The sequence below is a fragment of the Mustela lutreola genome, chromosome 4, assembly GCF_030435805.1.
Source record: "Mustela lutreola isolate mMusLut2 chromosome 4, mMusLut2.pri, whole genome shotgun sequence".
NCBI classification, from domain to species: Eukaryota; Metazoa; Chordata; class Mammalia; order Carnivora; family Mustelidae; genus Mustela; species Mustela lutreola.
This window is the reverse complement of record NC_081293.1, coordinates 26,618,782-26,645,263: the sequence shown is the minus strand read 5'-3', so window position 1 is coordinate 26,645,263 and position 26,482 is coordinate 26,618,782. Positions and strand designations below refer to the sequence as shown.

The 26,482-nt window shown below is 40.2% G+C and overlaps 1 protein-coding gene and 1 pseudogene across 3 annotated transcripts in view; both read right to left on the bottom strand.

Moving 5' to 3' along the window:
- ARMH3 (armadillo like helical domain containing 3) overlaps nucleotides 1-26,482 on the bottom strand; it is a 186,325-nt gene that overhangs the window by 90,323 nt on the left and 69,520 nt on the right. For 2 of the 3 annotated variants that reach the window (XM_059169113.1, XM_059169112.1), the window contains exons 21-22: nucleotides 17,988-18,070; nucleotides 16,709-16,835 (exon numbers count right to left, since the gene is read on the bottom strand). In XM_059169113.1, coding sequence (XP_059025096.1) covers nucleotides 16,709-16,835; nucleotides 17,988-18,070 — 210 coding nt within the window. Of the gene's footprint in view, nucleotides 1-2,186; nucleotides 2,630-16,708; nucleotides 16,836-17,987; nucleotides 18,071-26,482 lie in introns of those variants that run through there. The other variant, XM_059169114.1, reaches the window with a different exon arrangement.
- On the bottom strand, nucleotides 18,729-19,193 carry LOC131828516 (10 kDa heat shock protein, mitochondrial-like; annotated as a pseudogene).

The window sequence follows — 26,482 nt, the reverse complement described above, 5'->3', positions numbered from 1 at the left end:
CATGATATTATATAGAGAAATACTAACAACTCCACCAAAAAAATTCTAATTAGAACTAATAAATGAATTCAGTAAAGGGAGCCTGGGTGGCTTAGTCAGTTAAGTGCCGGCCTTCAGCTCTGGTCATGATCTCGGGGTTCTGGGATGGAGCCCCACATTGGACTTCCTGCTCGGCGGGGAATCTGCTTCTCCCTCTACCCCTCCCCGCAACCTGCACGCTCACTATTAAATAAAATCTTAAAAAAGAAATGAATTCAGTGAAGTAGCAAGATACAAAATTAATACACAGAAATCACCGTGTTTCCATTCACTAATAACCAATGATAAGAAAGAGAAATTAAGAAAACAATCCCATTTACAATAGTATCAAAAACAATAAAATACCTAGTAATAAATTTAACTTAAGAGGTGAAAGACCTGTACTTTGAGAACTATAAGATACTGGTGAAAGAAATTGAATATGACATAAATAGATGGAAAGAGGGGCGCCTGGGTGGTTAAGTGGGTTAAAGCCTCTGCCTTTGACTCAGGTCATGATCTCAGGATCCTGGGATTAAGCCCCGCATCAGGCACTCTGCTCAGTGGGGAGCCTGCTTCCCCCTCTCTCTCTGCCTGCCTCTCTGCCTACTTGTGATCTCTGTCTGTCAAATAAATAAATAAAATCTTAAAAAAAAAATAGATGGAAAGATATAACATGATCATGGATTGGAAGAATTAATAATCTTAATCTACAGATTCAGTTCAATCCCTATACAAATACCATTAGCATTTTTCAGAAATAGAGCAAATAATCATAAAATTTGTATAGAACCACAAAAGACCCTGAATAGCCAAAGCTATCTTGAGAAAGAAGAACAAACCTGGAAGTATCATGCCACCAGATTTCAAACTATACTACAAGGCTTCAATAATCAAAATATCATGGCAGTAGCACAAAAACAGATACACAGATCAGTGAAACAGAGTAGAGAATCCAGAAGTAAACTCACGTGTATTCATCTATGGCAAAGGAGTGAAGAACATAAAATGGAGAAGGGACAGTCTCTTCAATAAATGGTGTTGGGAAAACTGAATAGCTATATGCAAAAAAAAAAAAGAAACTGGACCACTTCCTTACACCATATACAATAAACTTAAAATGGATTGAAGATCTAAATGTAAAACTTGAAACCATAAAACTCCTAAAAGAAAATACAGGCAGTAGACTCTTGGACATCAATCTTAGCAATATTTTTTTTGGATCTGTCTCCTCAGGCAAAGGGGAAAAAGGAAAAAGAATCGAGATTACATCAAAATAAAAAGCTTCTGCATAGAGAATGAAGGAAAACATCAACAAAACAAACCTACTGAATGGGAGAAAACATTTGCAAATTATATATCTGTTAAGGGGTTAATGTGCAAAATATATAAAGAACTCCTACAACGCAACACCAAAAAAACAATCTAATTAAATAACGAGAAGAAGACTTCAAAAGACATTTTTTCAAAGAAGATGTATAGATGGCTAATAGACATGTGAAAAGATGCTCAACATCATGACTCATCAGGGAAAAGCAAATAAAAATCCACAATGAGATATCACCACACCTGTCAGAATGGCTAGTAACAAAAAAACAAGAAATAACAAGCATTGGCAAGGATAGCATGTGGAGAAAAGGGAACCCTCGTGCACTGTTGGTAGGAATGTTCACCATGAAGAACAGTATGAGGGATACTTTAAAAATTAAAAATAAAAACTACCATATGATCTAGCAATTCCACTTCTGGGTATTTATCCAAAGAAAACCAAAACGCTAATTTGAAAAGACAGGTACAACCCCCCGTTCACAGCAGTATCATTCATAATAGCCAAGACATAAAAACAACCTAAGTGGCTATCAATGGATGAATGCATAAAGAAGTTGTGGTATATGGGGCGCTTGGGTGGCTCAGTGGTTTAAGCCTCTGCCTTCAGCTCAGGTCATGATCTCAGGGTCCTGGGATCGAGCCCCACATCGGGCTCTCTGCTCAGCGGGGAGCCTGCTTCCCCCTCTCTCTCTGCCTGCCTCTCTACCTACTTGTGATCTCTCTCTGTCTATCAAATAAATAAATAAAAATCTTAAAAAAAAAAAAAAGAAGTTGTGGTATACACACACACACACACACAATAGAATATTACTTAGCTATAAAACACAAGGAAACCCTACTATTTGTGACAATATGGATGGACCCTAAAGACTTATTCTAAGTGAAATAAGTGACACAGAGAAAGACAAATACTGTACGATCTTACTTATACATGTAATCTTAAAAACAAAACAAAACAAAACCCATAAAAAAAGAGATCAATCTTGTGGCTACCAGAGACGGAGGGTATGGAGAGGGAGAATTGGAGGAAGGTAGTCAAAAGATGCAAACTTCCAGTTACAGGATAAAGAGGATAAATAAAGGATATAGGGACGCCTGGGTGGCTCAGTTGGTTAAGCCACTGCCTTCAGCTCAGGTCGTGATCTCAGGGTCCTGGGATTGTGTCCCGCAGCGGGCTCCTTGCTCCACGGGGAGCCTGCTTCTCTCTCCACCTCTGCCTGCCGCTCTGCCTACTTGTGTGCGTGCTCTCTCTCTCTTTCTCTCTCTGACAAACAAATAAAATCTTAAAAAAAAAAAAAAAAAAAAAAGGGATGTAATGTACAATAGGAGAATTTAGCTAACACCACTGCATAATATACAGGAAAGCTATTAAAGAGAGTAAAATCCTAAGAGTTCTCATCACGAGGAAAAAAAATTTTTTCCTTTCTTCCTTTTTTCCTTTTACTGTATCTATTTGAAAAGATGGATGTGAGCCGAACCTCTTCTCTATATATGTAAATTAAACCATCATTCTGTATGCTTTAAACATCATAGTAACATGAGCCAATTATTTCTCAATAAAACTGGGGAGGGGGATGAAGGTGCAGTGCCACTTCTAGCATGGCAGAGTAAAACCCACTACGGCCTTTCTCTGATTATAGCCCAAAATCCTGTATTAAATATAAAAAGTAACTACCTGGAGGCTCTAAAATTAAGCATAAGCAGGGGCGCCTGGGTGGCTCAGTGGGTTAGGCCGCTGCCTTCGGCTCAGGTCATGATCTCAGGGTCCTGGGATCGAGTCCCACATCGGGCTCTCTGCTCGGCAGGGAGCCTGCTTCCTTCTCTCTCTCTCTGCCTGCCTCTCAGTGTACTTGTAATTTCTCTCTGTCAAATAAATAAATAAAATCTTTAAAAAAAAAATAATAAAATAAAATAAAATAAAATTAAGCATAAGCAGACATATTATAGAAGGGAGTCAAAACTTGGAGAAACACCCACAAAAGAAGTTTCAAGTTGCCTTTTCTGCTATTTTTCTTTCAGGCTTTCACAGGGATGTACAGGGGAGAAGCTGGAGAGACGACCAAAATTTCAATAGAAACTTCACCTTTCTGTAGACAGAAACCAGGAAAAGCGGCTTCTGCTGGTCAGAGCACAGCCTGGACAAACCAGAAGAAAGTCTTCCCCTAATTCTGTATATAATAGTTGCACAATTCTCGGGCTTATGCCTGAGCTAAACAAATATGGAACAGAGATAGGAGCAGCAAAGCAAAAGCTTTAGGAACCGAATGGATATTTGGTGGGGGTTTTGTGTGTGTGTGTGTGTGTGTGTGTGTGTGTGTTTTTGTTTGTTTGTTTGTTTGAGAGGGAGAGAGAGAGAGCAGGAAGGGGCAGAGAGGGAGGGAAAAAGAATCTGAAGCCGACTCCATGCTGATTGAGGAGCCCCACGTGGAGCTCCATCCCACAAACCCAAGATCATGACCTGAGCCAAAAACCAGGAGTCAGACCCTTAACCAACTGAGCCACCCAGGTGCCCCTGAATGGATATATGAATCACAGTCCAAGTCTTGACTAACCCTTGAGTGGTACATGTGTGGACCACAACCAAAGCAGCACATAAAGTCTCTGAGAACTGAACTGGTATTAGAACCACAAGTAAAATATATATTATGTAAAGTAAAAATAAAAAAAAATTCACTAGATGGGCTTAAGAGCAGAATGGACTGACACAGAAGTCAGTGAACCTAAAGACAGAACAGTAGAAGCTATTAAGTAAGAAGAAGGGGGGAAAAAAGGGAGAAATCAAATAAGGTTTCAGGAAAGAGTGGGACAATATCAAAAAGCCTAACATCTGTGTAACTGCAGTCCAAGAAAAGGGAGAAGAAAGAACGTGGGGCAGAAAAATTTTTGCAAAGAACGGCCAAAAACTCCCAAATTTAGTGAGAGTCAAAAAGCTCAGCAAATCCCAAACAGGATGAACTCACAGAAAAACCACGCCTAGACATATCATAGTCAAACTGCTAAAAGGCAAAGATAAGGGAAAAACCTAAAAGAGCCTACAGAAAAACAGCACATTATAAACAAGGAAAAAAACGATTAAAATGACAACAGACTTATTTTCAGAGACCACAGAGACCAGAAAAAGGGGAATAACATTTTCAAAATATTTCAAAATACTTAAAGAACTTGTGGCACCTGGGTGGCTTAGTCGTTAAGCCTCTGCCTTTGGCTCAGGTCATGATCCCAGGATCTTGGGATCGAGCCCCAGACTGGGTTCCCTATTCAGCGAGGAGCAAGCTTCTCCCTCTTCCCACTCCCCCTGCTTGTGTTCACTCTCTTGCTATGTCTCCTCTCTCTGTCAAATAAATAAATAAAACCTTAAAAAAATACTTAAAGATAAGAACCTATCAAAAGATAAGAACCTAGCAAAAATACCTGAGAAATGAAGGAAAAGTTTTAAATCTTACCATGAGAGGTCCTGCTCTAAAAGAAATGCTTTTAGAGCATTTCTTTAGAAGGAAATTTCTTTAGAAGAAAATTAGAATCTTCTGGAATAAAAAGAGCAATGGAAATAGAAAATATCTAGGTAAATATAAAAAACTTTTTCTCTCTGAAATTCTTTAGAATATGGATGATAGCCCATATTCTAAAGTCCATATTCATAGGCAAAAATTATGGCAGTGTCTGGTAGAGTTTTCAATGTATATAGATGTAATACATACAACTATAACATCAAAGTAAGTGTGGGGGGTGGTGATTATGGGACACTATCTAGTATTAAACTGTTATATTTTATTGAAGTGATACTACACTAGGGGTGCCTGCGTGGCTCAGTCAGTTAAACGTTTGACTCTTGAGCTCAGCTCAGGTCTTGATCTCAGGGTCATGACTTCAAGTCCCACACTGGGCTGCATGATGGGCAATAGGCATTGATCCTACTTTAAAAAAAAAGTGAAGTGATACAGCACTAACTGTAAGTAGCCTAGGAAAGGTATAATGTATAATTTAACCCTAGACCTGCTAAAAATACACAAAGAAATATAGCCAAAGCCAACTGGAATATTATATGTATATGTATATGTATATGGTATATGTGTATGGATCGTAAATGTATATGGTTTAAATACTGAATGAGAGAAAAAGACTGTCACACTGGATAACAAACAAGACCTAACTACAAGCCCTGTACAAGTCAGCCACTTTAGGGGCACTTGGGTGGCTCACTCAATTAAGCAAAGGAATCTGATCTCAGTTCAGGTCTTCATCTTAGAGTCGTGAGTTCAAGCCCAGCACTAGGCTCCATAATGGGCATGGAGCCTACTTAAAAAAAAAAAAAAAAGAAAAAAAAAAGCCACTTTAAATATAAAAATATAGATAAGTTAATAGTTAAAGGTAGAAAAAGATAAACACATAAACACTAATCAAAAAAGAAAAACCAGTGGTGACTGGCTGGCTCAGTCAGTAAAGGATTCAACTCTTGATCTCAGGGTTCTGGGTTTCAGCCCCACATCGGATGTAGAGATTAAAGATAAAATCTTTGAGATGGGGCGCCTGGGTGGCTCAGTGGTTTAAGCCGCTGTCTTGGGCTCAGGTCATGATCTCAGGGTCCTGGGATCGAGTCCCGCATCGGGCTCTCTGCTCAGCAGGGAGCCTGCTTCCTCCTCTCTCTCTCTCTGCCTGCCTCTCTGCCTACTTGTGATCTCTCTCTGTCAAATAAATAAATAAAATCTTTAAAAAAAAAAAAGATAAAATCTTTGAGAAAGTGGGAAAAAGAGGAAAACCACAATGGCTGTATTAATATCAGACCAAACAGACCTCAGAAAAGGAATATTACCAGAGATAAAGTAGGACATTATACAAGGATAAAAGGGTTAACTCACCAAAATACAATAATACTAAATGTGTACACATGTGACAGCAAAGCTATAAAATATATAAACCAAAAAGTGAAAGAACTAAAAAAATAGATAAACTTACAATTATAGTTAGAGATTGTAACAGTCCTCCTTGTCCCCTTAGAACAAGCAGACAGAAAAATATGTGAAAACAGAGACCATATCAAACAGCTTGACCAAACTGAAACTCAAAGAATAGTCTACTCCTAGAGCAGAATCAAATGCAGAAGAGTCGTTTACCAGGATGGACCGTATTCTGGGCCATAAAACAAGTCTCAGTAAATGTCAAAGGACTGAAATCATATTAAGAATATCCTTGTACCAAAACAGAATTAAACTTAATATTACTACCAGAAAGATATCTGAAAAAATTTAAAAATCCCCAAATCGGGGCATCTGGTTGGCTTAGTCAGTTAAGTGTCTGCCTTGGACTTGGACTGTGATCCCAGGTTCCAGGGATCAAGCCCCATGTTGGGCTCCCTGCTTAGTGAGGAAAATGCTCCTCCCTCTCCTTCTGCGGCTCCCTGCCCCCAACTTATGCTCTCTGTCAAATAAATGAATAAAATCCTTAAAATAATTAAAATAAAGTAAAAATCCCCAAATATCTGGAAATTAAACAAAATAGTCCTAATAATCCAAAGGTCAAAGAAGAAATCACAAAGGAAATCAGAAAATATGTTGAACCCGAATGACAATGTAAACACAACAAATGAAAATGTTTGAGATGCAACTAAAGTACTATTAAAAGGGAAATTTATAGGACTAAGCATTTATACTAGAAAAAAAAAGTCTCATATCAGTGACCTAAACTTTTACCCTAAGAAACTAGCAAAACTCAAAGCAAGGGATGCCTGGGTGGCTCAGTCAGTTAGGCGGCTGCCTTCGGCTCAGGTCAGGATCCCAGCATCAGGCTGGGAGTCCCACATCAGGCTCGTTGCTCCGTGAGGAGCCTCCTTTTCCCTCTGCCTCTGCCTGCCATTCTGCCTGCCTGTACTCTATCTCTCTGATCAATAAATAAATAAAGTCTTAAAAAAAAAAACTCAAAGCAAGCAACAAGAAGGAAATTAAGAGCAGGAATCTAAGAAATAGAAAACTAAAAAACGAGAGAGACAAAAATAAAACTGACTATGAAACCAAAAGCTAGTTCTCTGACGGGGGAAAAGTCAATAAACCTGAAAAACATACAGCCAGACTGACTAGAAAAAGAGAAGACACAAATTATCAAAATCAGGTATGAAAGAAAGGAAATTAGTACAGACTCTACAGACACAAAAAATTAATATTACAAACCACTATATGCCCATAGAACTTACAACTTAATGAAAAAAACAAGTGCTTTGAAAGACACAACCTTCCAAAAGTCATTCTGAAAAAATACAAGAATTTATTATATTATTATAGAGATCTATTAAACAAATTGGACTTATAGTTAAAAACCTTCCAAGAAAGTAAAATCCAGGCCCGGCTTGCTTCACTGATAAATTCTACCAAATATTTGAGGAAAAAAATAATACCACTTCTATACAAATTCTTCCAGAAAATAGATGAGAGAATTTTATGATGTCAATATTACCTGATACTAAACCCAGAAAATGACATTATAAGAAAATAAAATTACAGACCAATATCCCTCATGAATATGGGCAAATCAAATCCAGCAGCACATAAAAATGATACTAAGTTTAAAAAAAAAAGATAGGGGTGCCTGGATGGCTCAGTTGGTTAAGCATCTACCTTTGGCTCAGGTCATGGATCCTAGGATTGAGCCTTGCTTGGGCTCCTTGCTCAGTAGGGGCGTCTGCTTTTCCCTCTTCCTCTACCACTCTTGCTCTTTCTCATGCACTTTCTCTCTCAAATAAATAAAATCTTTTAAAAAATTTAAAAATTAAAAAAAAATAATAAGTTACAATCATGTGGGGTTGGTTCAACATTAAAAAATTAATCAATCACGAGGCGCCTGTTGGGCTCCATCATTTAAGTGTCTGGCTTTGGCTCAGATCATGATTCCAAGGCCCTGGGATCGAGCCCCACATCCAGAGCCTGGTCTCCCTCTGCCTGCCTTTCTGACTACTTGTGCTCTTTCTCTCTCTGTCAAATAAATAAATAAAAACTTTAAAAAAAATCACTATATCAACAGTCTATAGTAGGAAAACCATGTTATCATCTCAATAAATGCTGAAATTTTTAAAGATTTAATTTACTTATTTTATGAAAAAGAGAGAGAACACACATGTGAGTGGGGAGAGCAGCAGGAGAGGGAAGAATCCCAGGAAGACTCCACACTGAGCTTGGAGCTGAACACTGGGCTTGACTTCATGACCCTGAGATCATGACCTGAGCCAAAACCAAGAGCTAGATGGTCAACTGACTGAGTCACCCAGGTGCCCCATGCTAAATTTTTTAAAAAGATTTATTTACTTATCCGAGAGAGGGAGAGAGAGAGAGAGCATGAGCAGGATCAGGGCAGAGAAGAGGGAGAGGAAGAAGCAGACTCCTCACTGAGCAGGGAGCCCAGTGGGGCTCGATCCCAAGACCCTGAGATCATGACTTGAGCCAATATCAAGAGTCAGATACTTAACTGACTGAGACATCCAGGCACTCCATGCTAAAATTTTAAAACAGAATCTGACATTCATTAATGAGAATAACTTTCAGGAAACTAGAAAAAAAAGGGAATATCTTCAGCCTGATAAAGGGTATCTATGAAAAAACCTATTGCTAACGTCACACTGAATGAAGTACTGAATCCTTATGATCTTAAGATTGGAAAAAAGATAAATATATCCATTCCCACCACTCTGATTTAATATATTACTAAAGGTCCTAATTAGTGAAATAAGACAAGAATTAAAAGATTAGAATGAAAGGAATAAAATGCTTTTATTCCCAAACTACATAGCTGTTTACACAGAAAATTCTAATAAGATTATAAGTCACTAAATCTAATAAGTGAGTTTAGCAAGATGACAAATTTGGAAATTAATAGTCTTTCTATATACTAACAATGAGAAAATAATAATTGAAATTCTAAAACTACCATTTATAATTGCACCAAATTCCATGAAATGCTTTAAGATAAATTTAATAAAATATGTACAATATGTTTGATAAAAAAATCAAAGACTTCAACAAATGTTTATGGGCTCTAAAATGTTATTATTAAGATGTCAATTTTTCCCAAAATGATCTATAGATTCATCATAATCTTTTTTTAAAAAATATATTTATTAGGGCACCTGGGTGGCACAGTCGTAAAGTATCTGCATTTGGCTCAGGTCATGATCCCAGGGTCCTGGGATGGAGCCCCACCCACATCAGGCTGCCTGCTCAGCAGAAGGCCTGCTTTTCCCTCTCCAACTCCTGCTGCTTGTGTTCCTTCTTTCACTGTGTCTCTTTGTCAAATAAATAAATAGAATCTTTAAAAAAAAGATATTTATTTATTTATTTGAAAGAGAGAGAAAGGGGGAGGAAGAGAGCACAAGCAGTGGGGGAGTGGCAGAAGAGGAGGGAGAAGCAGACTCCCTGCTGAGCAGGGAGCCCAGTAGGCTCATTCCCATGACTCCGAAATTATGACCCCAGCCCAAGGCAGACACTCAATCAACTGAGCCACCCAGGTGCCCCTAGATTCATCATAATCTTTTTTTTTTTTTTTTTTTTTAATTTTTTATAAACATATATTTTTATCCCCAGGGGTACAGGTCTGTGAATCACCAGGTTTACACACTTCACAGCACTCACCATCATAATCTTAATCAAAATTTCAGTGGGGTTTTAACAAAAACATATTTAAATTTATATGAAAAAACAGCCAAAATGATTTTGATAAATAAGAACAAAGTTGAGGAGCACCTGGCTGGCTCAGACAGTAGAGCATGGGACGCGATCTCAGGACTGTGAGTTCAAGTCCCACACTGGGTATAAAGACTGCTTAAAAATAAAACCTTAAACTTGGGGCGCCTGGGTGGCTCAGTGGGTTAAAGCCTCTGCCTTCGGCTAAGGTCATGATCCCAAGGTCCTGGGATCGAGCCCTACATCAGGCTCTCTGCTCTGCAAGAAGCCTGCTTCCTCCTCTCTCTCTGCCTGCCTGTCTGCCAGCGAGTGATCTCTGTCAAATAAATAAAAATTTTTAAATCTTCAAAAAAAATAAAACCTTAAGAAAAATCTTGGGATGCCTAGGTGGCTCAAGAGGTTAGGCAACCAGCTCTTGAATTCAGCACAGATCATGATCTCAGGGTTGTGAGACTGAACCCTGCATCGGGATCTGTGCTCAGCGAGGAGTCTGCTTCTCTCCTCCCTCTCCCTTTGTCCCTCCTCCTACTTGCACTCTCTCTCTTTCTCTAAAACAAAACAAAAACACTTAAAATCTTACAAAAAAAAAAAAAGTTGAAAGACTCACATGATCTGCTTTTAAAACTTACTTTAAAAAAAAAAAAAGATTTTATTTATTTGACAGAAGGAGACACAGTGAGAGAGAGAACACAAGCAGGGGGAGTGGGAGAGGGAGAAGCATGCTCCTTGCTGAGCAGGGAGCCCAATGCAGGGCTCGATCCCAGAACCCTGGGATCATGACCTGAGCCGAAGGCAGATGTTTAATGAATTAGCCACCCAGGCACCCCAGAGAGAAAGATTTCTTAGATGCTACACAAAAAGCATAAACTCATAAAAGCAAAAATTAATAAACTGTATTTACCAAAATTTAAAACTTCTTCAACACTTTGCAACTGAATCCAAGAAAAATGGAAATCTGCTAGCTGGGTTATAACAAAAAGCTTTCCCTAATTGGTGGATGAGACTGAAAAATAAAATGGGGCGCCTGGGTGGCTCAGTTGGTTAAGGGTCCAACTCTTGGCTTCAGCTCAGGTCATAACCTCAGGGTTGTGAGATCAAGCCCCACATCAGGCTCCACACTTAGCATGATGTCTACTTAGGACTATCTTCTTTCCCCTCCCTCTCTCTTCCCCTCTACTCCTGCCCCTGCCCAAGCTTATGCATGCTCTCTCTCTCTCACGCTCTCAAATAAATAAATAAAATCTTTAAAAAAGGAAAAACAAACAAAAATGTCTTCAAAAGACATTGTGAAGAAAATAAAAATACAGGGATGCCTGGGTGGCTCAGTGGGTTAAGTGTCTGCCTTCGGTTCAGGACATGATCCCAGGTCCTAGGACTGAGTCCCACATCGGGCTTCTCGCTCAGAGGGGAGCGTGCTTCTCCCTCTGCGTGCTGCTCCTGCTCATGCTCTCTCTCTGACAAATAAACAAAATCTTATGAAAGAAAGAGAGAGAGAGAAAGGAAGGAAGGAAGGAGGAAAGAAAGAAAGAAGAAAAGGGAAAATGAAAATACAAGCTAAGATCAGGGAGAAAATATTTGCAAAACATGTAACTGAAAATGTATGGGTGTATAAAATATAGAAAGAAACCTCACATCTCAAAAACAAAAAAAAAAATTTAAAAAACAACCAATTCTTCTTATAGGAGAACTCTAATCTATGTAGATACTCTCCCCTGAAGGAGGTGGAGCTTAACCTCCCCACCCCCACTACCAACTTCAGTGCTTACTGCATTTAGTGACTTGCTTCCAAAGAACGAAGTGTGGAAAGGGAGGAAAAATCACAACTCTGCTGTGGAGAAACTTCACACACACTACTCTAACCAAGTGATAAAGGTTAGTATCACCAGTGATAATTCATGTTGATAGCATACACACAAATGTTTGACTTTGTGGCACTCTTCTGAAAACCTAGAACCCCAGTCCAACTTTGAGTAAATCATGAGTCATTTCAAAATTAAGAAAGCTTCTCCTGAAAACTGTCAAGGTCATGAAAAACAAACATTAAGAAACTATCAGGCAAGAGACTAAAGCAGTTTTAGAACTACATGTAACATGGATGGAATCCTGGAATACAGAAAGGACATTAGGAGAAAAATGAGTGGAATCTACAAATAAAGTCTAGAGCTTAGTATGTGTATGTGTGGTAGGAAAAACATATATAATAAAATTTACTGTTTTAGCCATTTTTAAGTATACTGTTCAAAAGTTGTTAAGTATGTTTACATTGTTGCATAACAGATCTCCAGGCCTTTTTATCTTGCAGAACTGAAGCTCTATACCTATTAAAAAACTCCCTTTGTACCCTTCCCCTCATCCCTTGGTAACCACCATTCTATTTTCTGTATCACAAATTTGACTGCTTTAGATACCTCATATAAGTGAGACCATACAATATTGTCCTTTTGTGGACTGGTTTATTTCACTTAGCATGATGTTCTCAATGCTCATCCACACTGGAGCATAACAGATTTCCTTCCTTTTTAAGGCTGCATAGTATTCCATTAAAATGTATATACCACATTTTATTTAACCATTCATCCATTTATGGACATTTGGGTTGCTTTAATCTCTTGGCTATTGTGAACAGTGCTGCTATGAACATGGATATGCAATGCTTTTTTTAATGGGCAAAAGATCTTCAAAACCAAAGATGGCAAATAAGAAGAGGAAAGATGTTCAACATCATTATTCATTAGGGAAATACAAAATTAAAACCATAATGAGATATTGCGACATACCTATAAGAAGCCAAAAACAGGGGTGCCTGGGTGGCTCAGTGGATTAAGTCTCTGCCTTCAGCTCAGGTCATGGTCTCAGGGTCCTGGGACAGAGCCCCACATAGGGTTCTCTGCTCAGCAGGAGCCTGTTTCCCCTTCTCTCTCTCTGCCTACCTCTCTGCCTACTTGTGATTTCTGTCTGTCAAATAAATAAATATAATCTTTAAAAAAAAAAAAGAAGAAGAAGAAGAAGCCAAAAACAAACCAACCAACCAACAAACCAGTGCTGGCTAGGATATGGAGGGGCTATAACTCTTATATATTGCTGAAGGAAATGTAAAATCGTACATCTCTTTGGAAAAGAGTTTGGTGTTTTTCTTTATAAGGAACATCTTAACCATGATAGCCAAAAACCCATTCATAGGTATGTAACCAAGTGAAATGAAAGCTTGTGTTCATATAAAACCTTGTACAATGATGTTAACAGGGGCTTCACTTACAATCGTTAAAAACTGGAAACCTCGGGGCCCTGGGTGGTTCAGTCATTTAGCATCTGCATTCAGCTCAGGTCATGATCTGGGATTAAGCCCTGCAACAGGCTCCCTGCTCTGCAGGAAGCCTGCTTCTCCCTCTCCCCCTCCCCCTCCTTGTGTTCCCTCTCTCACTGTTTCTCTGTCAAATAAATAAATAAATCTTTAAAAAACTCAAAAATCTTTGAGATTTCTACCTCCCAAAGGTCCTTCAACTGAGAAGTGGAAAAACCAACTGGCATAGTCCTACAATGGGATATTATTTCACGATATAAAGGAATAAACAGGGCTGTCTGGGTGGCTCAGTAAGTTAAGCATCTGCCTTTGGCTGAGGCCATGATCCCAGGGTCCTGGAATCGAGTCCCACATCAGGCTCCCTGCTCGTGCTCTCTCCTGCTCTCTCACTCTCTCTCAAATAAATAAAGTCTTTTTTTTTTTTTTTTTTAAGATTTTATTTATTTATTTATTTGACAGAGATCACAAGTAGGCAGAAAGGCAGGCAGAGAGAGAGCTGGGGAAACAGTCTCCCTACTGAGCAGAGAGCACGATGTGGGGCTTGATCCTAGGACCCTGGGATCATGACCTGAGCTGAAGGCAGAGGCTTTAACCCACTGAGCCACCCAGGCGCCGCCCCCCCCCCCGCTTTTTTTTAAAGAAATAAACTACTGATACACGCATCAACATGGATGAATTTCAAATAAATTACTATGTAAAAGAAGTCATACTCAAAAAGACTACACAATCTCACCTTTGGGAGTTTTTTTTGGAAAACAAAACAAAACAAAAACAAAAACAAAAACACCAAAAAACAAAAAAACAAAACTATGGAAAAAAGAAAAAAGGAAATCTCTGAAGCCAGGGAATAGATTTGTGGCTGCTAAGGGTTTAGGATGAGTGAAGGAGTTCACCTCACAAGAGCACAAGAGACATTCTGGGATGATGAAACTCTTTTATATCTTGATTCTTTGGTGATATTTATACTTCTATACACATTTGTCAAAACTCAGAACCGTATATAAAAAGGGTGAATTTTACCATACATGTAAATTAAACCTTTAAAAACCTGACTTAAAAACTAAATGTTTTGGGTGCCCGGGTGGCTCAGTTGGTTAAGCATCTGCCTTTGGCTCAGGTCACGATCCCAGGGTCCTGGGAACAAGTCCTGCATCGGGCTCCCTGCTTAGTGGGGAGTTTGCTTCACCCTCTACCCTTTCGCCCTGCTTCTGATCTCTCTCTCACTCTCCCTCAAACACATAAATAAAATCTTAAAAAAAAAAAAAACTAAACTAAATGTTTTTTCATCATATTTATTCAAAATGGAAAGCATTGAAACGTGTTGTTTGTTCTGTTTCATTTAGGGATATTTTTCATTTCCCTATTTGTGATCTCCTGGTTCACATTTTAATTCCCTTGGCAGATTTGAGCAGGCCCAGATATCCTCTCTTACCCTGTTGCTGTAGCTATAAGGGCTTACCTCATTTGACTGTGCAAATGGCCCAGTTGAGTAGGTATGTCAGGCTTCTATAAAATATCTCTCCCACCTCAACTTTCCTTCTTTTCCTCATTGAAAGATATCTTTATTCATCTATTAATGGATGCTAAGGCCTCTAGGGCAGTTCTTCACCCTTGGAAAATTCTACATTACCAAACAAGGACTTTGGTAAAGTTGGGTGGACACAAACCATATAAGGAACACTGAGCATATTTGGCAATAGGAAGTCTGCAAAAGGGTTCTCATGGAAGATTTCTTAGCTCCTAAAAAAAAGATGATGTATCTTGATATGACAACTGGAACTTGTTATTCTCAAGGGAGGGGACCTGATGCTAAAGCTATTATACTAAGAAAGCTATTATATTAAGAGAGAGAGAAACAGAAAACACCTGGGTCCTTGCAACACTGCTGAGCATCAGATCACATCCTTCTGGAATTGTCATTCCTTAGAATTCTTGCAAAGTGAAATAATTTTCCTATTGTTCAAGGTAGTTTAAGTCAGAGGTTTCTCATAGCTGCAGGTGAAAACATCCTACTAATAGAAGGCCCTACTCCCACTGCCTAAAATGTCATAGCAAAACTATCCATGGCTGTTATAGTTTTCCCCTACTGCTCTAAAAAAGAAAATTAGAGGGCGCCGGGGTGGCTCAGTGGGTTAAGCCACTGCCTCCGGCTCAGGTCATGATCTCGGGGTCCTGGGATTGAGTCCCACATCGGGCTCTCTGCTCAGCAGGGAGCCTGCTTCCCTCTCTTTCTCTCTCCCTGCCTGCCTCTCTATCTACTTGTGATCTCTCTCTCTCTCTCTCTCTCTCTCTGTCAAATAAATAAATAAATAATCTTAAAAAAAAAAAAAGAAAATTAGAAAAAAATTTTGTCTTCCTAGGCAATTCTTTTCTACTGTTTGCATCTACTCTTTCTCTTAGTACTTATTCCAAATCCCCTCCAGTTTTCACATGATATAGGAGAGAGTTTTCACAAATAGTCCCAACAAAGGGGATAGAGCAAACTAATCTGCAGGAATAGGAAGTGGAGTGGTGGTTGCCCAGAGCTAGAAAGCAAGGGATAGAAGTACTAAGAGGCGGTAGGAGGGATATAAAGGGACAAAGGAAACCTTCGGTAGGTGACAGATATGTTCGTTTTCTTGATTGTAGTGAAAGCTTCGTGTATATGAATGTATGTAAAAACGTATCAAAAATTGTATACTTTAAACAAGTGCAGTTTATTATATATCAATTATACCTCAATAAAGCTAGTAAGTGAGGGAGGTTTTTTTTTTTTTTTAATAGTTTTAGTGAGGGGCTTTCTGTTTCTGTGCAATCTATAGAAACCTTTCCTGACCTTTTAAATTCCAGGTAGGTTTATAGACTCTTCACTCAAATTTACAGGGATACATGTCCTCTTTCAGAAATAAATTATATTTACTATGACCACAGAGTAAATTTTCATTAAGCCAATCACCAAAAGGCTTGGAAGAAAGATTTTTATCTACTGCCCACTTCTTCTTGTAGGTTATGCTAAAAATACATAGGTACATTAAAACTCTTTAAAATCCTGTACCTTCTCAAATCACACAATGTTCTTTTGGGATCCAAGCTCTTCTATTTGCTGCTGTCAATCTCCACCTACTCTTTCACTCCCATCTCACTGGCAGTCACTAAATCCAAAAGCCTCCCTACTTTCTCTCTCTCACGCAAACATAAGGGCCACAGGGATGCTAACTAGCTTTGTACTGAGATGAATTATGAGTTCTCAAAAGCAAAGAATTCCACATATAACTTCCTATTGCCTGAGAAGAGACTTCTAGACTTCTATGCCAAGCAGGAAACCAAGCAACTAGAAGAGAATCTTTTGTAGTGTTTTCTTCTTACATGCCAAAAATCACAGCTGACAGGGGGAGGGGAGTAAAAAGAAAAGAAAGCTTACCCATAGAGTAGAGGTTGTCAAAGCTCTGGTGCATGCGGATAATCTCATAGTAGAGTTCATCATAGCTGCTGGGAGTGGGCAGGAATGTGTCACCATATGTGATAAACATATTAAAAAGGTTCACAATCTAAAAAAGAAGCAAAAGCCCATACACAGGGATCATGCTATGAAGACCAGAAGGGTATTGTCAGTAGTATGCCGTTGCCAGTTCTTAATGGCTTATAAGAACTCAATGTTAAATTTTCAGGAATTTTGTGAGCTGGTTGCTTAACAAAGCCATTATTACAAATTGACACATAAACCTAACAGTTCATTAAATTATATTAAAATGAAGATAATACTCAAACTCACAACTTCCTAATTATTTTCTATCTTTTGTATTTGTGTTCTTGAGATTAATTTACACTTCTTATACCTGTGTGGTGGGAATATCATATAATGGTGTGTTATGGCTCATCTCCCCAGCTCTGCATTCAACAATGTCACAATGTCAGCTTGAAATTGGCCATGATGGGAGTGGTTGTACCACAGAAATCCACAAATGCTACAAATCAGGGCCTTTTCCCCTCAAACATTAAACATTTATGAATACACTGGGTAACATCCTGAGAAGACAGTCAAAAGGCACAATGCCCTCCTTCTATCCCAAATAACTAGTCAGATAAATAGGCATCTGTAACATCTCTCTGAAACCAGTGGAGCCATAATGGAACCATTCATCTGGCTGGGACACCTCCAGAGGTTTAGCTCTGTAGAGACTACAGTAGCCTAGTTATCAGGGACTAAGGCTCACAGAGAGCGGACCCATACCTGCCCCTACCAAACAATATTCATGAAAAATGAAAGAGTCTCAAGTTTGCCAAAGACATAGGTGAGAGAGGAAGAGTGGGGAGCACCAGTCTAGAGATTCAAATTCAAAAAGAAAATGAAGGCCTGGCTCCCCCTATGCCTTAGTCCCCAGAATACTAGCTCCTGTTTCAACCTGGCCTATCTATCTTAGGGTGTGGCTTCAGAAAAAGGAAAAACAAATGTTTTTAATGGAAGTACAATTGACACACATTACATTAGTTTCAGGTGTGTAACATAGTGATTCAACAAGTCTATATACATCCTGCTATGCTTACCACAAGCGGTGCTACCATCTGTCACCATGTAACATCATTACAACACCGTTGACTATACTCCCTATGCTGTAACTTTTATCCCCATGACATATTCTTTCCACAGCTAGAAGCCTGTTCCTCCCACTCCCCTTAAGAAATATTTTTTTGTTACTCACCATAAGGGCTAATGTAAAAATGTTGTGTTTGGCCAAAAGTACGGTCTCATTTGACATAAGGAACTTCAGCAAATTTATCAAGGCTTAAAAAAACAAAAAACAAAAACAAAAACAAGGTTATTAAAAGAATAATCAATAGAGTTAAATGAAAGCAATGGAAACAGATTTAAGAAATCCAAACAGGGCTATAATAAGTAAGTCACGGCTACCAAACCTTTTTAAAAGCACGTAAGGTAGATATATCTAGAGCAAGCACTGACCTTCCCAAGCATGTATCTTCTGCCCACGGAAAGTTTTTAAAAATCTACTTCTTTGTGCCACTTTTTTTTTGGATACCAATGGTTTATCACAAAAGAGAGACACAAAAATTACATGATGAGGGGCGCCTGGGTGGCTCAGTGGGTTAAAACCTTTGCCTTCGGCTCAGGTCTTAAAAAAAATCTTTTTTTAAAAAAATTACATGATGAAAGATTTCACAACTTCACTGGAATGGGCAGCTTCACTTAATGCCATTTTTTTTTTTAAATTAAAGATTTTATTTATTTATTTGACAGAGATCACAAGTAGGCAGAGAGGCAGGCAGAGGCGGGGGAGGGGGGAAGCAGGCTCCCTGCTGAGCAGGGAGCCCCATGCAGGGCTCAATCCCAGGACCCTGGGATCATGACCTGAGCCGAAGGCAAAGGCTTTACCCCCTGAGCCACCCAGGCGCCCCACTTAATGCCATTTCAATACTGATTTCTTTCAGTCTACCTACTTTCTGAGAACATCACCATATCTAAATAAATAATCCTTATCATCTAGAACTACTTTTGTGCTTCCATATTCTGAGAGAAGAACTTGATCTTGAGCTTTCACACTAACTGTCTGAATTTCTCTACCCCTTCCTTTAGAGCCCAATCTAACAGCTACTACCGTTGTTGCTTGCAATACTATTCCTTGAGATTTTTCTGGAAGCATAATGCCTCCTCTGGTTAGTTTTGGCAGCTCTCCTTTCAACTAAAAGTTGTTCAAAGAGGGGAAGAAACTTTCTAAATGCCTGTCCTGCCATGACTGCAGCTGCTGCAAGGGAGACCCACACTCTGACCTCTTTGCGCCACTTCTTTAGAAGCAATTAAGCTTGGAAATCTGACTACAAAAGGACATCTTAGGGACTCCTGAGTGGCTCAGACAGTAAAGCTTCTGATTCTTGGTTTTGGCTCTGGTCATGATCCCATGCATCCAGCTCTGTGCTCAGTGGGGGATCTGCTTGAGATTCTCTCCCTCTGCCCTCTCCCTCCCTCTCTAAAATAAACAAATGTTTAAAAAAAAAAAAAAAAAAAAAAGACCTCTTAGTATTCCAAATTTACTTCCACACAGTGATTTCCCCACCAAATTTGTTCAATGTATAGATCAAAAGGAGGATCCCCCCTCTCATCCCAGGCTGCTTGCATGTCATCTTGCTATGTTTTAGCTGTGCACTTGTTTCAAACATCATGGCTAAGAGGGACATCCTTCCATTTTAACTAGTCACCAGATGTGCCAACTATACTGGACTTCAGGCTCTTTCTCATAAAGAGAAAAAAAAAGTCCTTAACTATTCAAACAAAAGGGCAGCCTACTCTTTCCTCTCTCAACCATGACAGCATTTGCCAAAAAGTTCCCCTTTCTCCCGGGTATGCTTAATGAGGATTAAAACCCAAGCAACCTCATTTAAAAGACTGCCAAAACCCTAGCTTACCACTGTAGGTATAAAGACATTTTGCAAATAAATATTAAGCATAGAAGAAATCATCGGTTGCCTTGTTCTCTTTCACCTAAAACCATGAAGGAAATCCTACTTCTGTGCTCATCATGACTACTGCCGCTGTACCAACCTCCCCTACTTGATGGGAAAGTAGGAAGAAGGGGTTCAGGAGCTGCAAGCAATTGGTGGTCCTTCTGTCTTCTCCCCCTCAACCCTCTCTACTCCCACAGACATACAAAAAAAGGCTTGACCTCTCCTTTTCTAAGACCATATCTGCTTCTTTGCCAGCAAAGAAGTCCATTCTCCCATACTGTCTGAGCTTTGTGTGAAGCTTACTACCCTTCAAGAAGAGAGGTGAGCTTTGATTTGAAGCAGCAGGGAATGATGAGTAGGAGTAAGACTCTCCAGATACTTGCTGCCTGCCACACAACACTCCTTACTCTCAACCTCTGAAATCAGAGGTTCAGTAAAGAAACAGCAGGCAAGGAAAAGTACAAGGGCCTGTCTACACTCTGTTTCTAAAGTCTGAATCTTCCCCTCAAATAGCAAAAAAGCCTTACTAGAGATGAAGGTCATAGGCATCCTCATTTATGAACTCCTCACCCTTGCGCTAACTCAAGTTCTCTGAGGTTTCATAATGGAAAGGCAAATGATAGGCAGCTGGCTCTTTTGATGTTATCTGTTAACAAGCAATCTGTTGGACTAGACCCAAAAAAAGCTCCATAGGAGCCCACTCTGGATCACACGACCTCCTTAACTCCTACCAGGAGCTCAGAGAATGAAGGGGACTAGCTAGAATCCGTATAGAAATGACTAACCCAGCCCAAACCTCTCTCTTTAATGAAGATCATCTTGCCGAGTTATTTAAGGGCTGCCTACTCTACCCACTACCTCCAGAGCTTAGACAAGCCCTGTTAATGGATAAATCATCTGACAATCAGACTCTAAAAACTCACAGGAGACAAGAGAAAAGAACGGGTAGAACATGTGGCACAGGGCAAAACAGCAAAACACAATGGCTGGAGAGAGACAAAGCAGCTTTTGTTCACATCCAATCAAGGAGGGCTTTTGTCCCTAGCACATACAGCACAAAGATGCGGCCTCAGCAGTGGTTATGTGGTAATTAAGGAGCAGAAAACCTGGAGGAAAAGAAGTGGGAGCGATGATTTATTGCTCCTCTGCTGGACTACAACTAGTCTTGATCTCTGGGATTCAGAGTCAGGGATGACAAAGTGATAAAAGCAAGGGGAAGAAGAGAGCAATTCTGGCACAGGCCAAGAGGCAACCTATGTCCCAACTACCACAGACATCAGTGGAGCCAAACAGTTTTGAGAAGAATTCAGCACTGCAGTACTCTGAGGGTCAGTGCCAGGGAAAACCTGCATTCTGCCCCTGATAATCCAGGCAGAGATACCTACCTACTCCATACACAGCCCCCCACCTCCAAAAAAGGCCAGGGTTTTCTCACCTGGAACTGGTCATTCTCTAGAGAAATTACACAGGCAGAGAAAATGAACAAAGCAACCTTAAAATCAGCTCCCACAAGCCTCTTACATCAGGGACCATAATTCCTCCTCAAGAGAGAATGCCCCAGGGGCGCCTGGGTGGCTCAGTGGGTTAAAGCCGCTGCCTTCAGCTCAGGTCGTGATCCCAGGGTTCTGGGATTGAGCCCCGCATCGGGCTCTCTGCTCAGTGGGGTGCCTGCTTCCTCCTCTCTCTCTGCCTGCCTCTCTGCCTACTTGTGATCTCTGTCAAATAAATAAATAAACACTTAAAAAAAAAAAAAAAAAAAGAGAGAATGCCCCAGCATCCCACGGAATAGTGCTTTTTGAAAATCATCACCCTTTGCACTCATTCTGTCAACTGTTTGGTGTCCTCTCTATCACCATGCACACAAGGTCTGCTATCCTCTGACCTGATGTATGGGGAGTTCTAAGTCTGTGAGGCTTCAGGATAACTGATTTTTGGAACTAGAAAGGACTTTAGAGATCATGTAATCCAGTTCCCTCGTTTCTGGATCAGAAAACACCTCTTCCCAGCACCACCCCAAGTAGCTAGTGACTAAGCTGAGACTAGAACCTGGTCTCCTGATTAGTGTGCTTTCTCCCATTCCACTAAGATTAAATAAAGGTGCCAGATGGAATTAAATGTTAAAGGGAGAGATGCTTACCTACAAATGGTGTGCTTAGATCTGCTGACTACACTATTCCCAACACTTATCTTGACTCTGCTTTATAACCTTCTCCATCTACTGGCTATTTCAGTTCGTTTTCATAAATCTGGTCCACTCTTTCTCTTGATCCTGAGGTACTTATTAAGAGTACAGATGTTTAATACCTCATTATTACCTTTCTACTGCCCATTTGCAACACTAAAAGACTCCCAAGTAGCCTCTCTCAGCATCAACCGCCTCAGCAGGGCCTGTGTCTGCTCTTGTAGCTCTTCTCTGTCACACACCTTTTTCCCCTCTTCTGTTTCTGCCTCCTTTGTAGTATCTTGAAAGAAAGAAAGAAAGAAAAAAAAGAAAGGAAGGAAGGAAAGAAGGAAATGAGAAAGAAAAAGAAAAAGAAAAAGAAAAGAAGAGAAAGAAGGAAGGAAGAGGGAAGGAAAGGGAAGGAGGGAGGGAGCGCAGGGGAGTAGCAGCACGTAACTGTCAACGAAAACTATTCCCATCCCCCTCAGTCAGCTTTGTCCTCTTTAAAATTAAGATCTGAACATGGAATGTGATTGGATCTGGACTTTAAAGAGAGCCAAGGGCATCTGGATGGCTCAGTCAGTTAAGTATCCAACTCTTGATTTCAGCTCAGGTCATGATCTCAGGATCCTGCCATCAAGCCAGTGTCAGGCTCCCCACCCAGCGGGGAGTCTGCTGGAGATTCTCTCTCACTCTCCCTTTGCCCCGCCCCCTGCTTGTGTACCTCACATGTTCTCACTTGCCCTCTCTCTAAATTAAATAAATAAGTCTTTTTTTTTTTTTAAAATAAATAAAGGGAGCCAAGATCCCCTTTCTTTATGCAAAATCAGAACTGAAATAAAACAAGACAAAAACACTGGTATAAATAATTAGCAGCCAGGCTTATTCATAAGCTGTTATGGTACAGAGCTACACATGGGATTTAAGTGCAGGCCAAAAAAGAGAACAGCTTCTTATCAGACAGGGGCAAGTCAAGGACAGGAGAAAATTGGCACTTGGGATCTCAGTGCCAACACATAAGTAGCACAGAGCTCATCCTGGCTGGCCCCTGGCTCACCACTCTCCTCATGTACACGTGTACACACACACACACACACACACACACACACACACATTTTTAGAAAACTGCCCTTTATCCACTTGTCCACTTGGTGTCATCTGGGCACATGACCAGCCAAACTGTTCCACAGATAGTCACAGAAGTAGCAGTACATAAGAGAAGAGTTAAGATAACTATAAAAGATAAGAGGTTGGTTGTATAAACATAGCACTGTTCATTAGTCATATGTCTGTAAGAGCTTGGTATCAAGTACATGTTGTAGTCATTGTGGAGATAAGGGGGGGCAGGATGTCTTTTTTTTAATATAACCTTTTGGTTCATCGTGCTTCCAATTTTGCTTTGAAGATTTTTTATTTATTTTAGAGATAGAGAGAGAGAAAGAGAGAGAGTGAGGGGGAGGAGCAGAGGGAGAGGGACAAGCAGATTCCTCACTGAGCATGGAACCTGACGACTCAGGGCTCAATCTCACTACCCTGAGATCGTAACCTGAGCGAAAACCAAGAGTCAGATGCTTAACTGACTGAGTCACCCAGGCACCCCTCCAATTTTTAAACAGTTTCTATAAGGGGAGAAGAGGCTAACACAAGCTCTTCTTTACCAAAGACTTGATGCTTCATCTGATATATTTCCAAAGAATAATGGCCTATGTTAGAGTAACTCAACACTGTGTAAACAGTGTTACCCCTTTGGTGAGCAATGGCTGCCGATCCCCACAAAACAGAATGGCAGGGCTTAGATGCAGACAGGCTTTGTAGTTTAAACCTTCCAGGCTTTAAGAGACAATTCTCATCAGCTTCCATCCTCCATAGCCCCCAGGAATGGGCTGCCCCCAAATGCCAACACCAGAGAGACATATAATATAAAGAAATGTATCGTATCTTCTTGCTGAGTAACCACCACCACAGGTTAATAACTGTGCCAGAAGCTCACACAAAGTATCTCAAACCTTCCTCTATTCTACTGCCCTCTATGTGACACCTTAAAAAGAGAGTTAACTACAGAAATCACTTGCCCCAAAGTACACTCCTCTCCTTTCAAATACAGTGGCCATAAGTGCTAAGGAAGGTAACATATATTAAGTGTCTGCTAGATACTAAGCATTATGTAAAGCACTGAAAGTACATTATTCTCATCAAATCCCCTTAACTATCCAATGAAGAAGGTATTATTGGTCCCGATTTACAGATGACTAAATTGAAATTCAGGAGGGTTAAATAAGTTACCCAAAGCCACAAAACTAGTTGGGAGCTAAACTGCATCAAGGGCAACAACATATTGGGAAGAAGGTCCATGAATTCCCCTTGCCAAGGTCTTATACAGCTGTACTGGTTCCACCTAAACTTAAATTAAAAGAATGTTTGCTGAGGGTGGGAGAGCTAGCTTTCTAGGGTCAATACCCATATTTGCTACCCAAACCATAACTCTAGTTGAACTCCACTGACCTGGCCCTCATATATCAAAGTGGCCAAATGAAAAAATCCTATAAGGTCAAGTGCATCTCTCTCCTAAGAATGTGAGGATTTCATTCCAGTGACCTAGGACACTTCAACCTGCACACTCTCAAAAACAAGAGGTGAAAAGGAAGGACTCAAACAAGTATTTATACACCTATGCTCATAGCAGCATTATTCATGCCAGCCAAAAGGTGGAAGAACCCAACATCAACTGATGAATGAATAAACAAAATGCAGTATATACAAACGATGGAATAATATTCTGGCTGAAAAAGGAAGGAAATTCTGACACATGCTACAACATGGATGAACTACAAAGACAATATGCTAAGTGGAAAAAGTCAGTCACAAAAGGACAAATCCCAAATAATTCAACTTATATAACTAGAGTAGTCAATTCACAGAGACAGAAAGTAGAGTGGTGGTGGCCAGGAAGTGGAGAGAAGGAGAAATGTAAATAAGAGTTATTGTTTATAGGGTACAGAGAGTTTCAGTTTGTGAAGATGAAAAAAATTCCGGAGATGGAAGGTAGAAATGTTTCCAACAATGATGTGAATATACTTAATGCCACTGAACTGTACATTTAAAAATGGTTACTGGGGGGGTACCTGGGTGGCTCAGTGGGTTGGACCTCTGCCTTCAGCTCAGGTCATGATCTCAGCGTCCTGGGATCGAGCCCCACATCGGGTTCTCTGCTCAGCGGGGAGCCTGCTTCTCCCCCTCTCTCTGTCTCTCTGCCTACTTTTGATCTCTCTCTGTCAAATAAATAAATAAAATCTTAAAAAAAAAATGGTTACTGGGTAGCTCAGTGGGTTAAAGCCTCTGCTTACAGCTCAGGTCATGATCCCAGGGTCTTGGGATAGAGACCCGCACTGGGCTCTCTGCTCAGCAGGGAGCCTGCTTCCCTTCCTCTCTCCGCCTGCCTCTCTGCCTACTTGTGATCTCTGTCAGATGAATAAAATTTTTTAAAAAAAAGGTTAAATTTTATGTATGTTTTACCAATCAAAAACAAATAAGAGGTCAATGTTTTTCTTTCTACCAACACTAGCAGGAGCCCCACAAACATCCATCCCAACTTTCTATAACCTCAGCGTAAGTGCCTAGCTAAAATTTACATCACGGTATACACAGCACGGAGTACATGGCCAAACACGCAAAAATGTTTCCTCTTTGATGGGCTAAAGAAAAGGAGCCAAATATGCTCAATCAACAGAGAGCCACGGACTCTTGGGCAGGAATGCAAATTCAAAATGAATCTTGAGTAGCCTTCAAGACAGCAACACTATGGCAGCCTTCAGAATGATTAAAGTTCACCATCAGAGCCACCAAAGCACTTAAGTACCAAAAATAGTCTAGGAAATCCTTGGGGATCCTGGATTAGACTGCTAATCTTTGCTAACTCTATTAAATGAGGCTCCAGATACCTGGCTCCAAATACTCTTAACCTACACTGAGTGAAAAATAGAGAAGTTAGGTCAGTGAGATATTTGAGGCATTATATTCCACATGCAATATGGTTAAGTTGTAGGGAAGTAGGTGCTCCGTACACATTTGTTTCTTCATTGGAAAGTCTACCAGGCACTTTGAAAATTTTGTTTCTGGGCTCTTTTTCAGGAACTACAAATTGGCTGCAACTGCTGCCTCTTCTGACTCTACTAGAGGCACCAGTCAGTCTCACACTTAGCTTTGGCCCAAGCTCCTTCCCAGGGGGATCTTGCACGTCAAGTATGGCAAGAGTGCGCCGAAGTTCCAACTTCTGAATGCAGATACATGTGGAATATAAGATAGCAAGCAGGTTCTGGGAAGCTGAACCAGGAATAGGTACCTTGATGGTTTCCTGAGTCCCAAGTGAATTCCCAGAGGCAGAAACAGATCTATTTCTCAAATGGGAAGAATTTGGTGCCATCCACTTGAGAATTCTGCCACCTCACACAGGCCTCCCTTACCCCACAAGGAGCTTTGTTTGCAGAGCTGCTCTTAATATCAATGTACCCCACATGATGAGGACTCCCCCAGAATTTTTTCCTGAATTGCTTTGAATTCAAGGAGAGAGTAGCAGTAAAT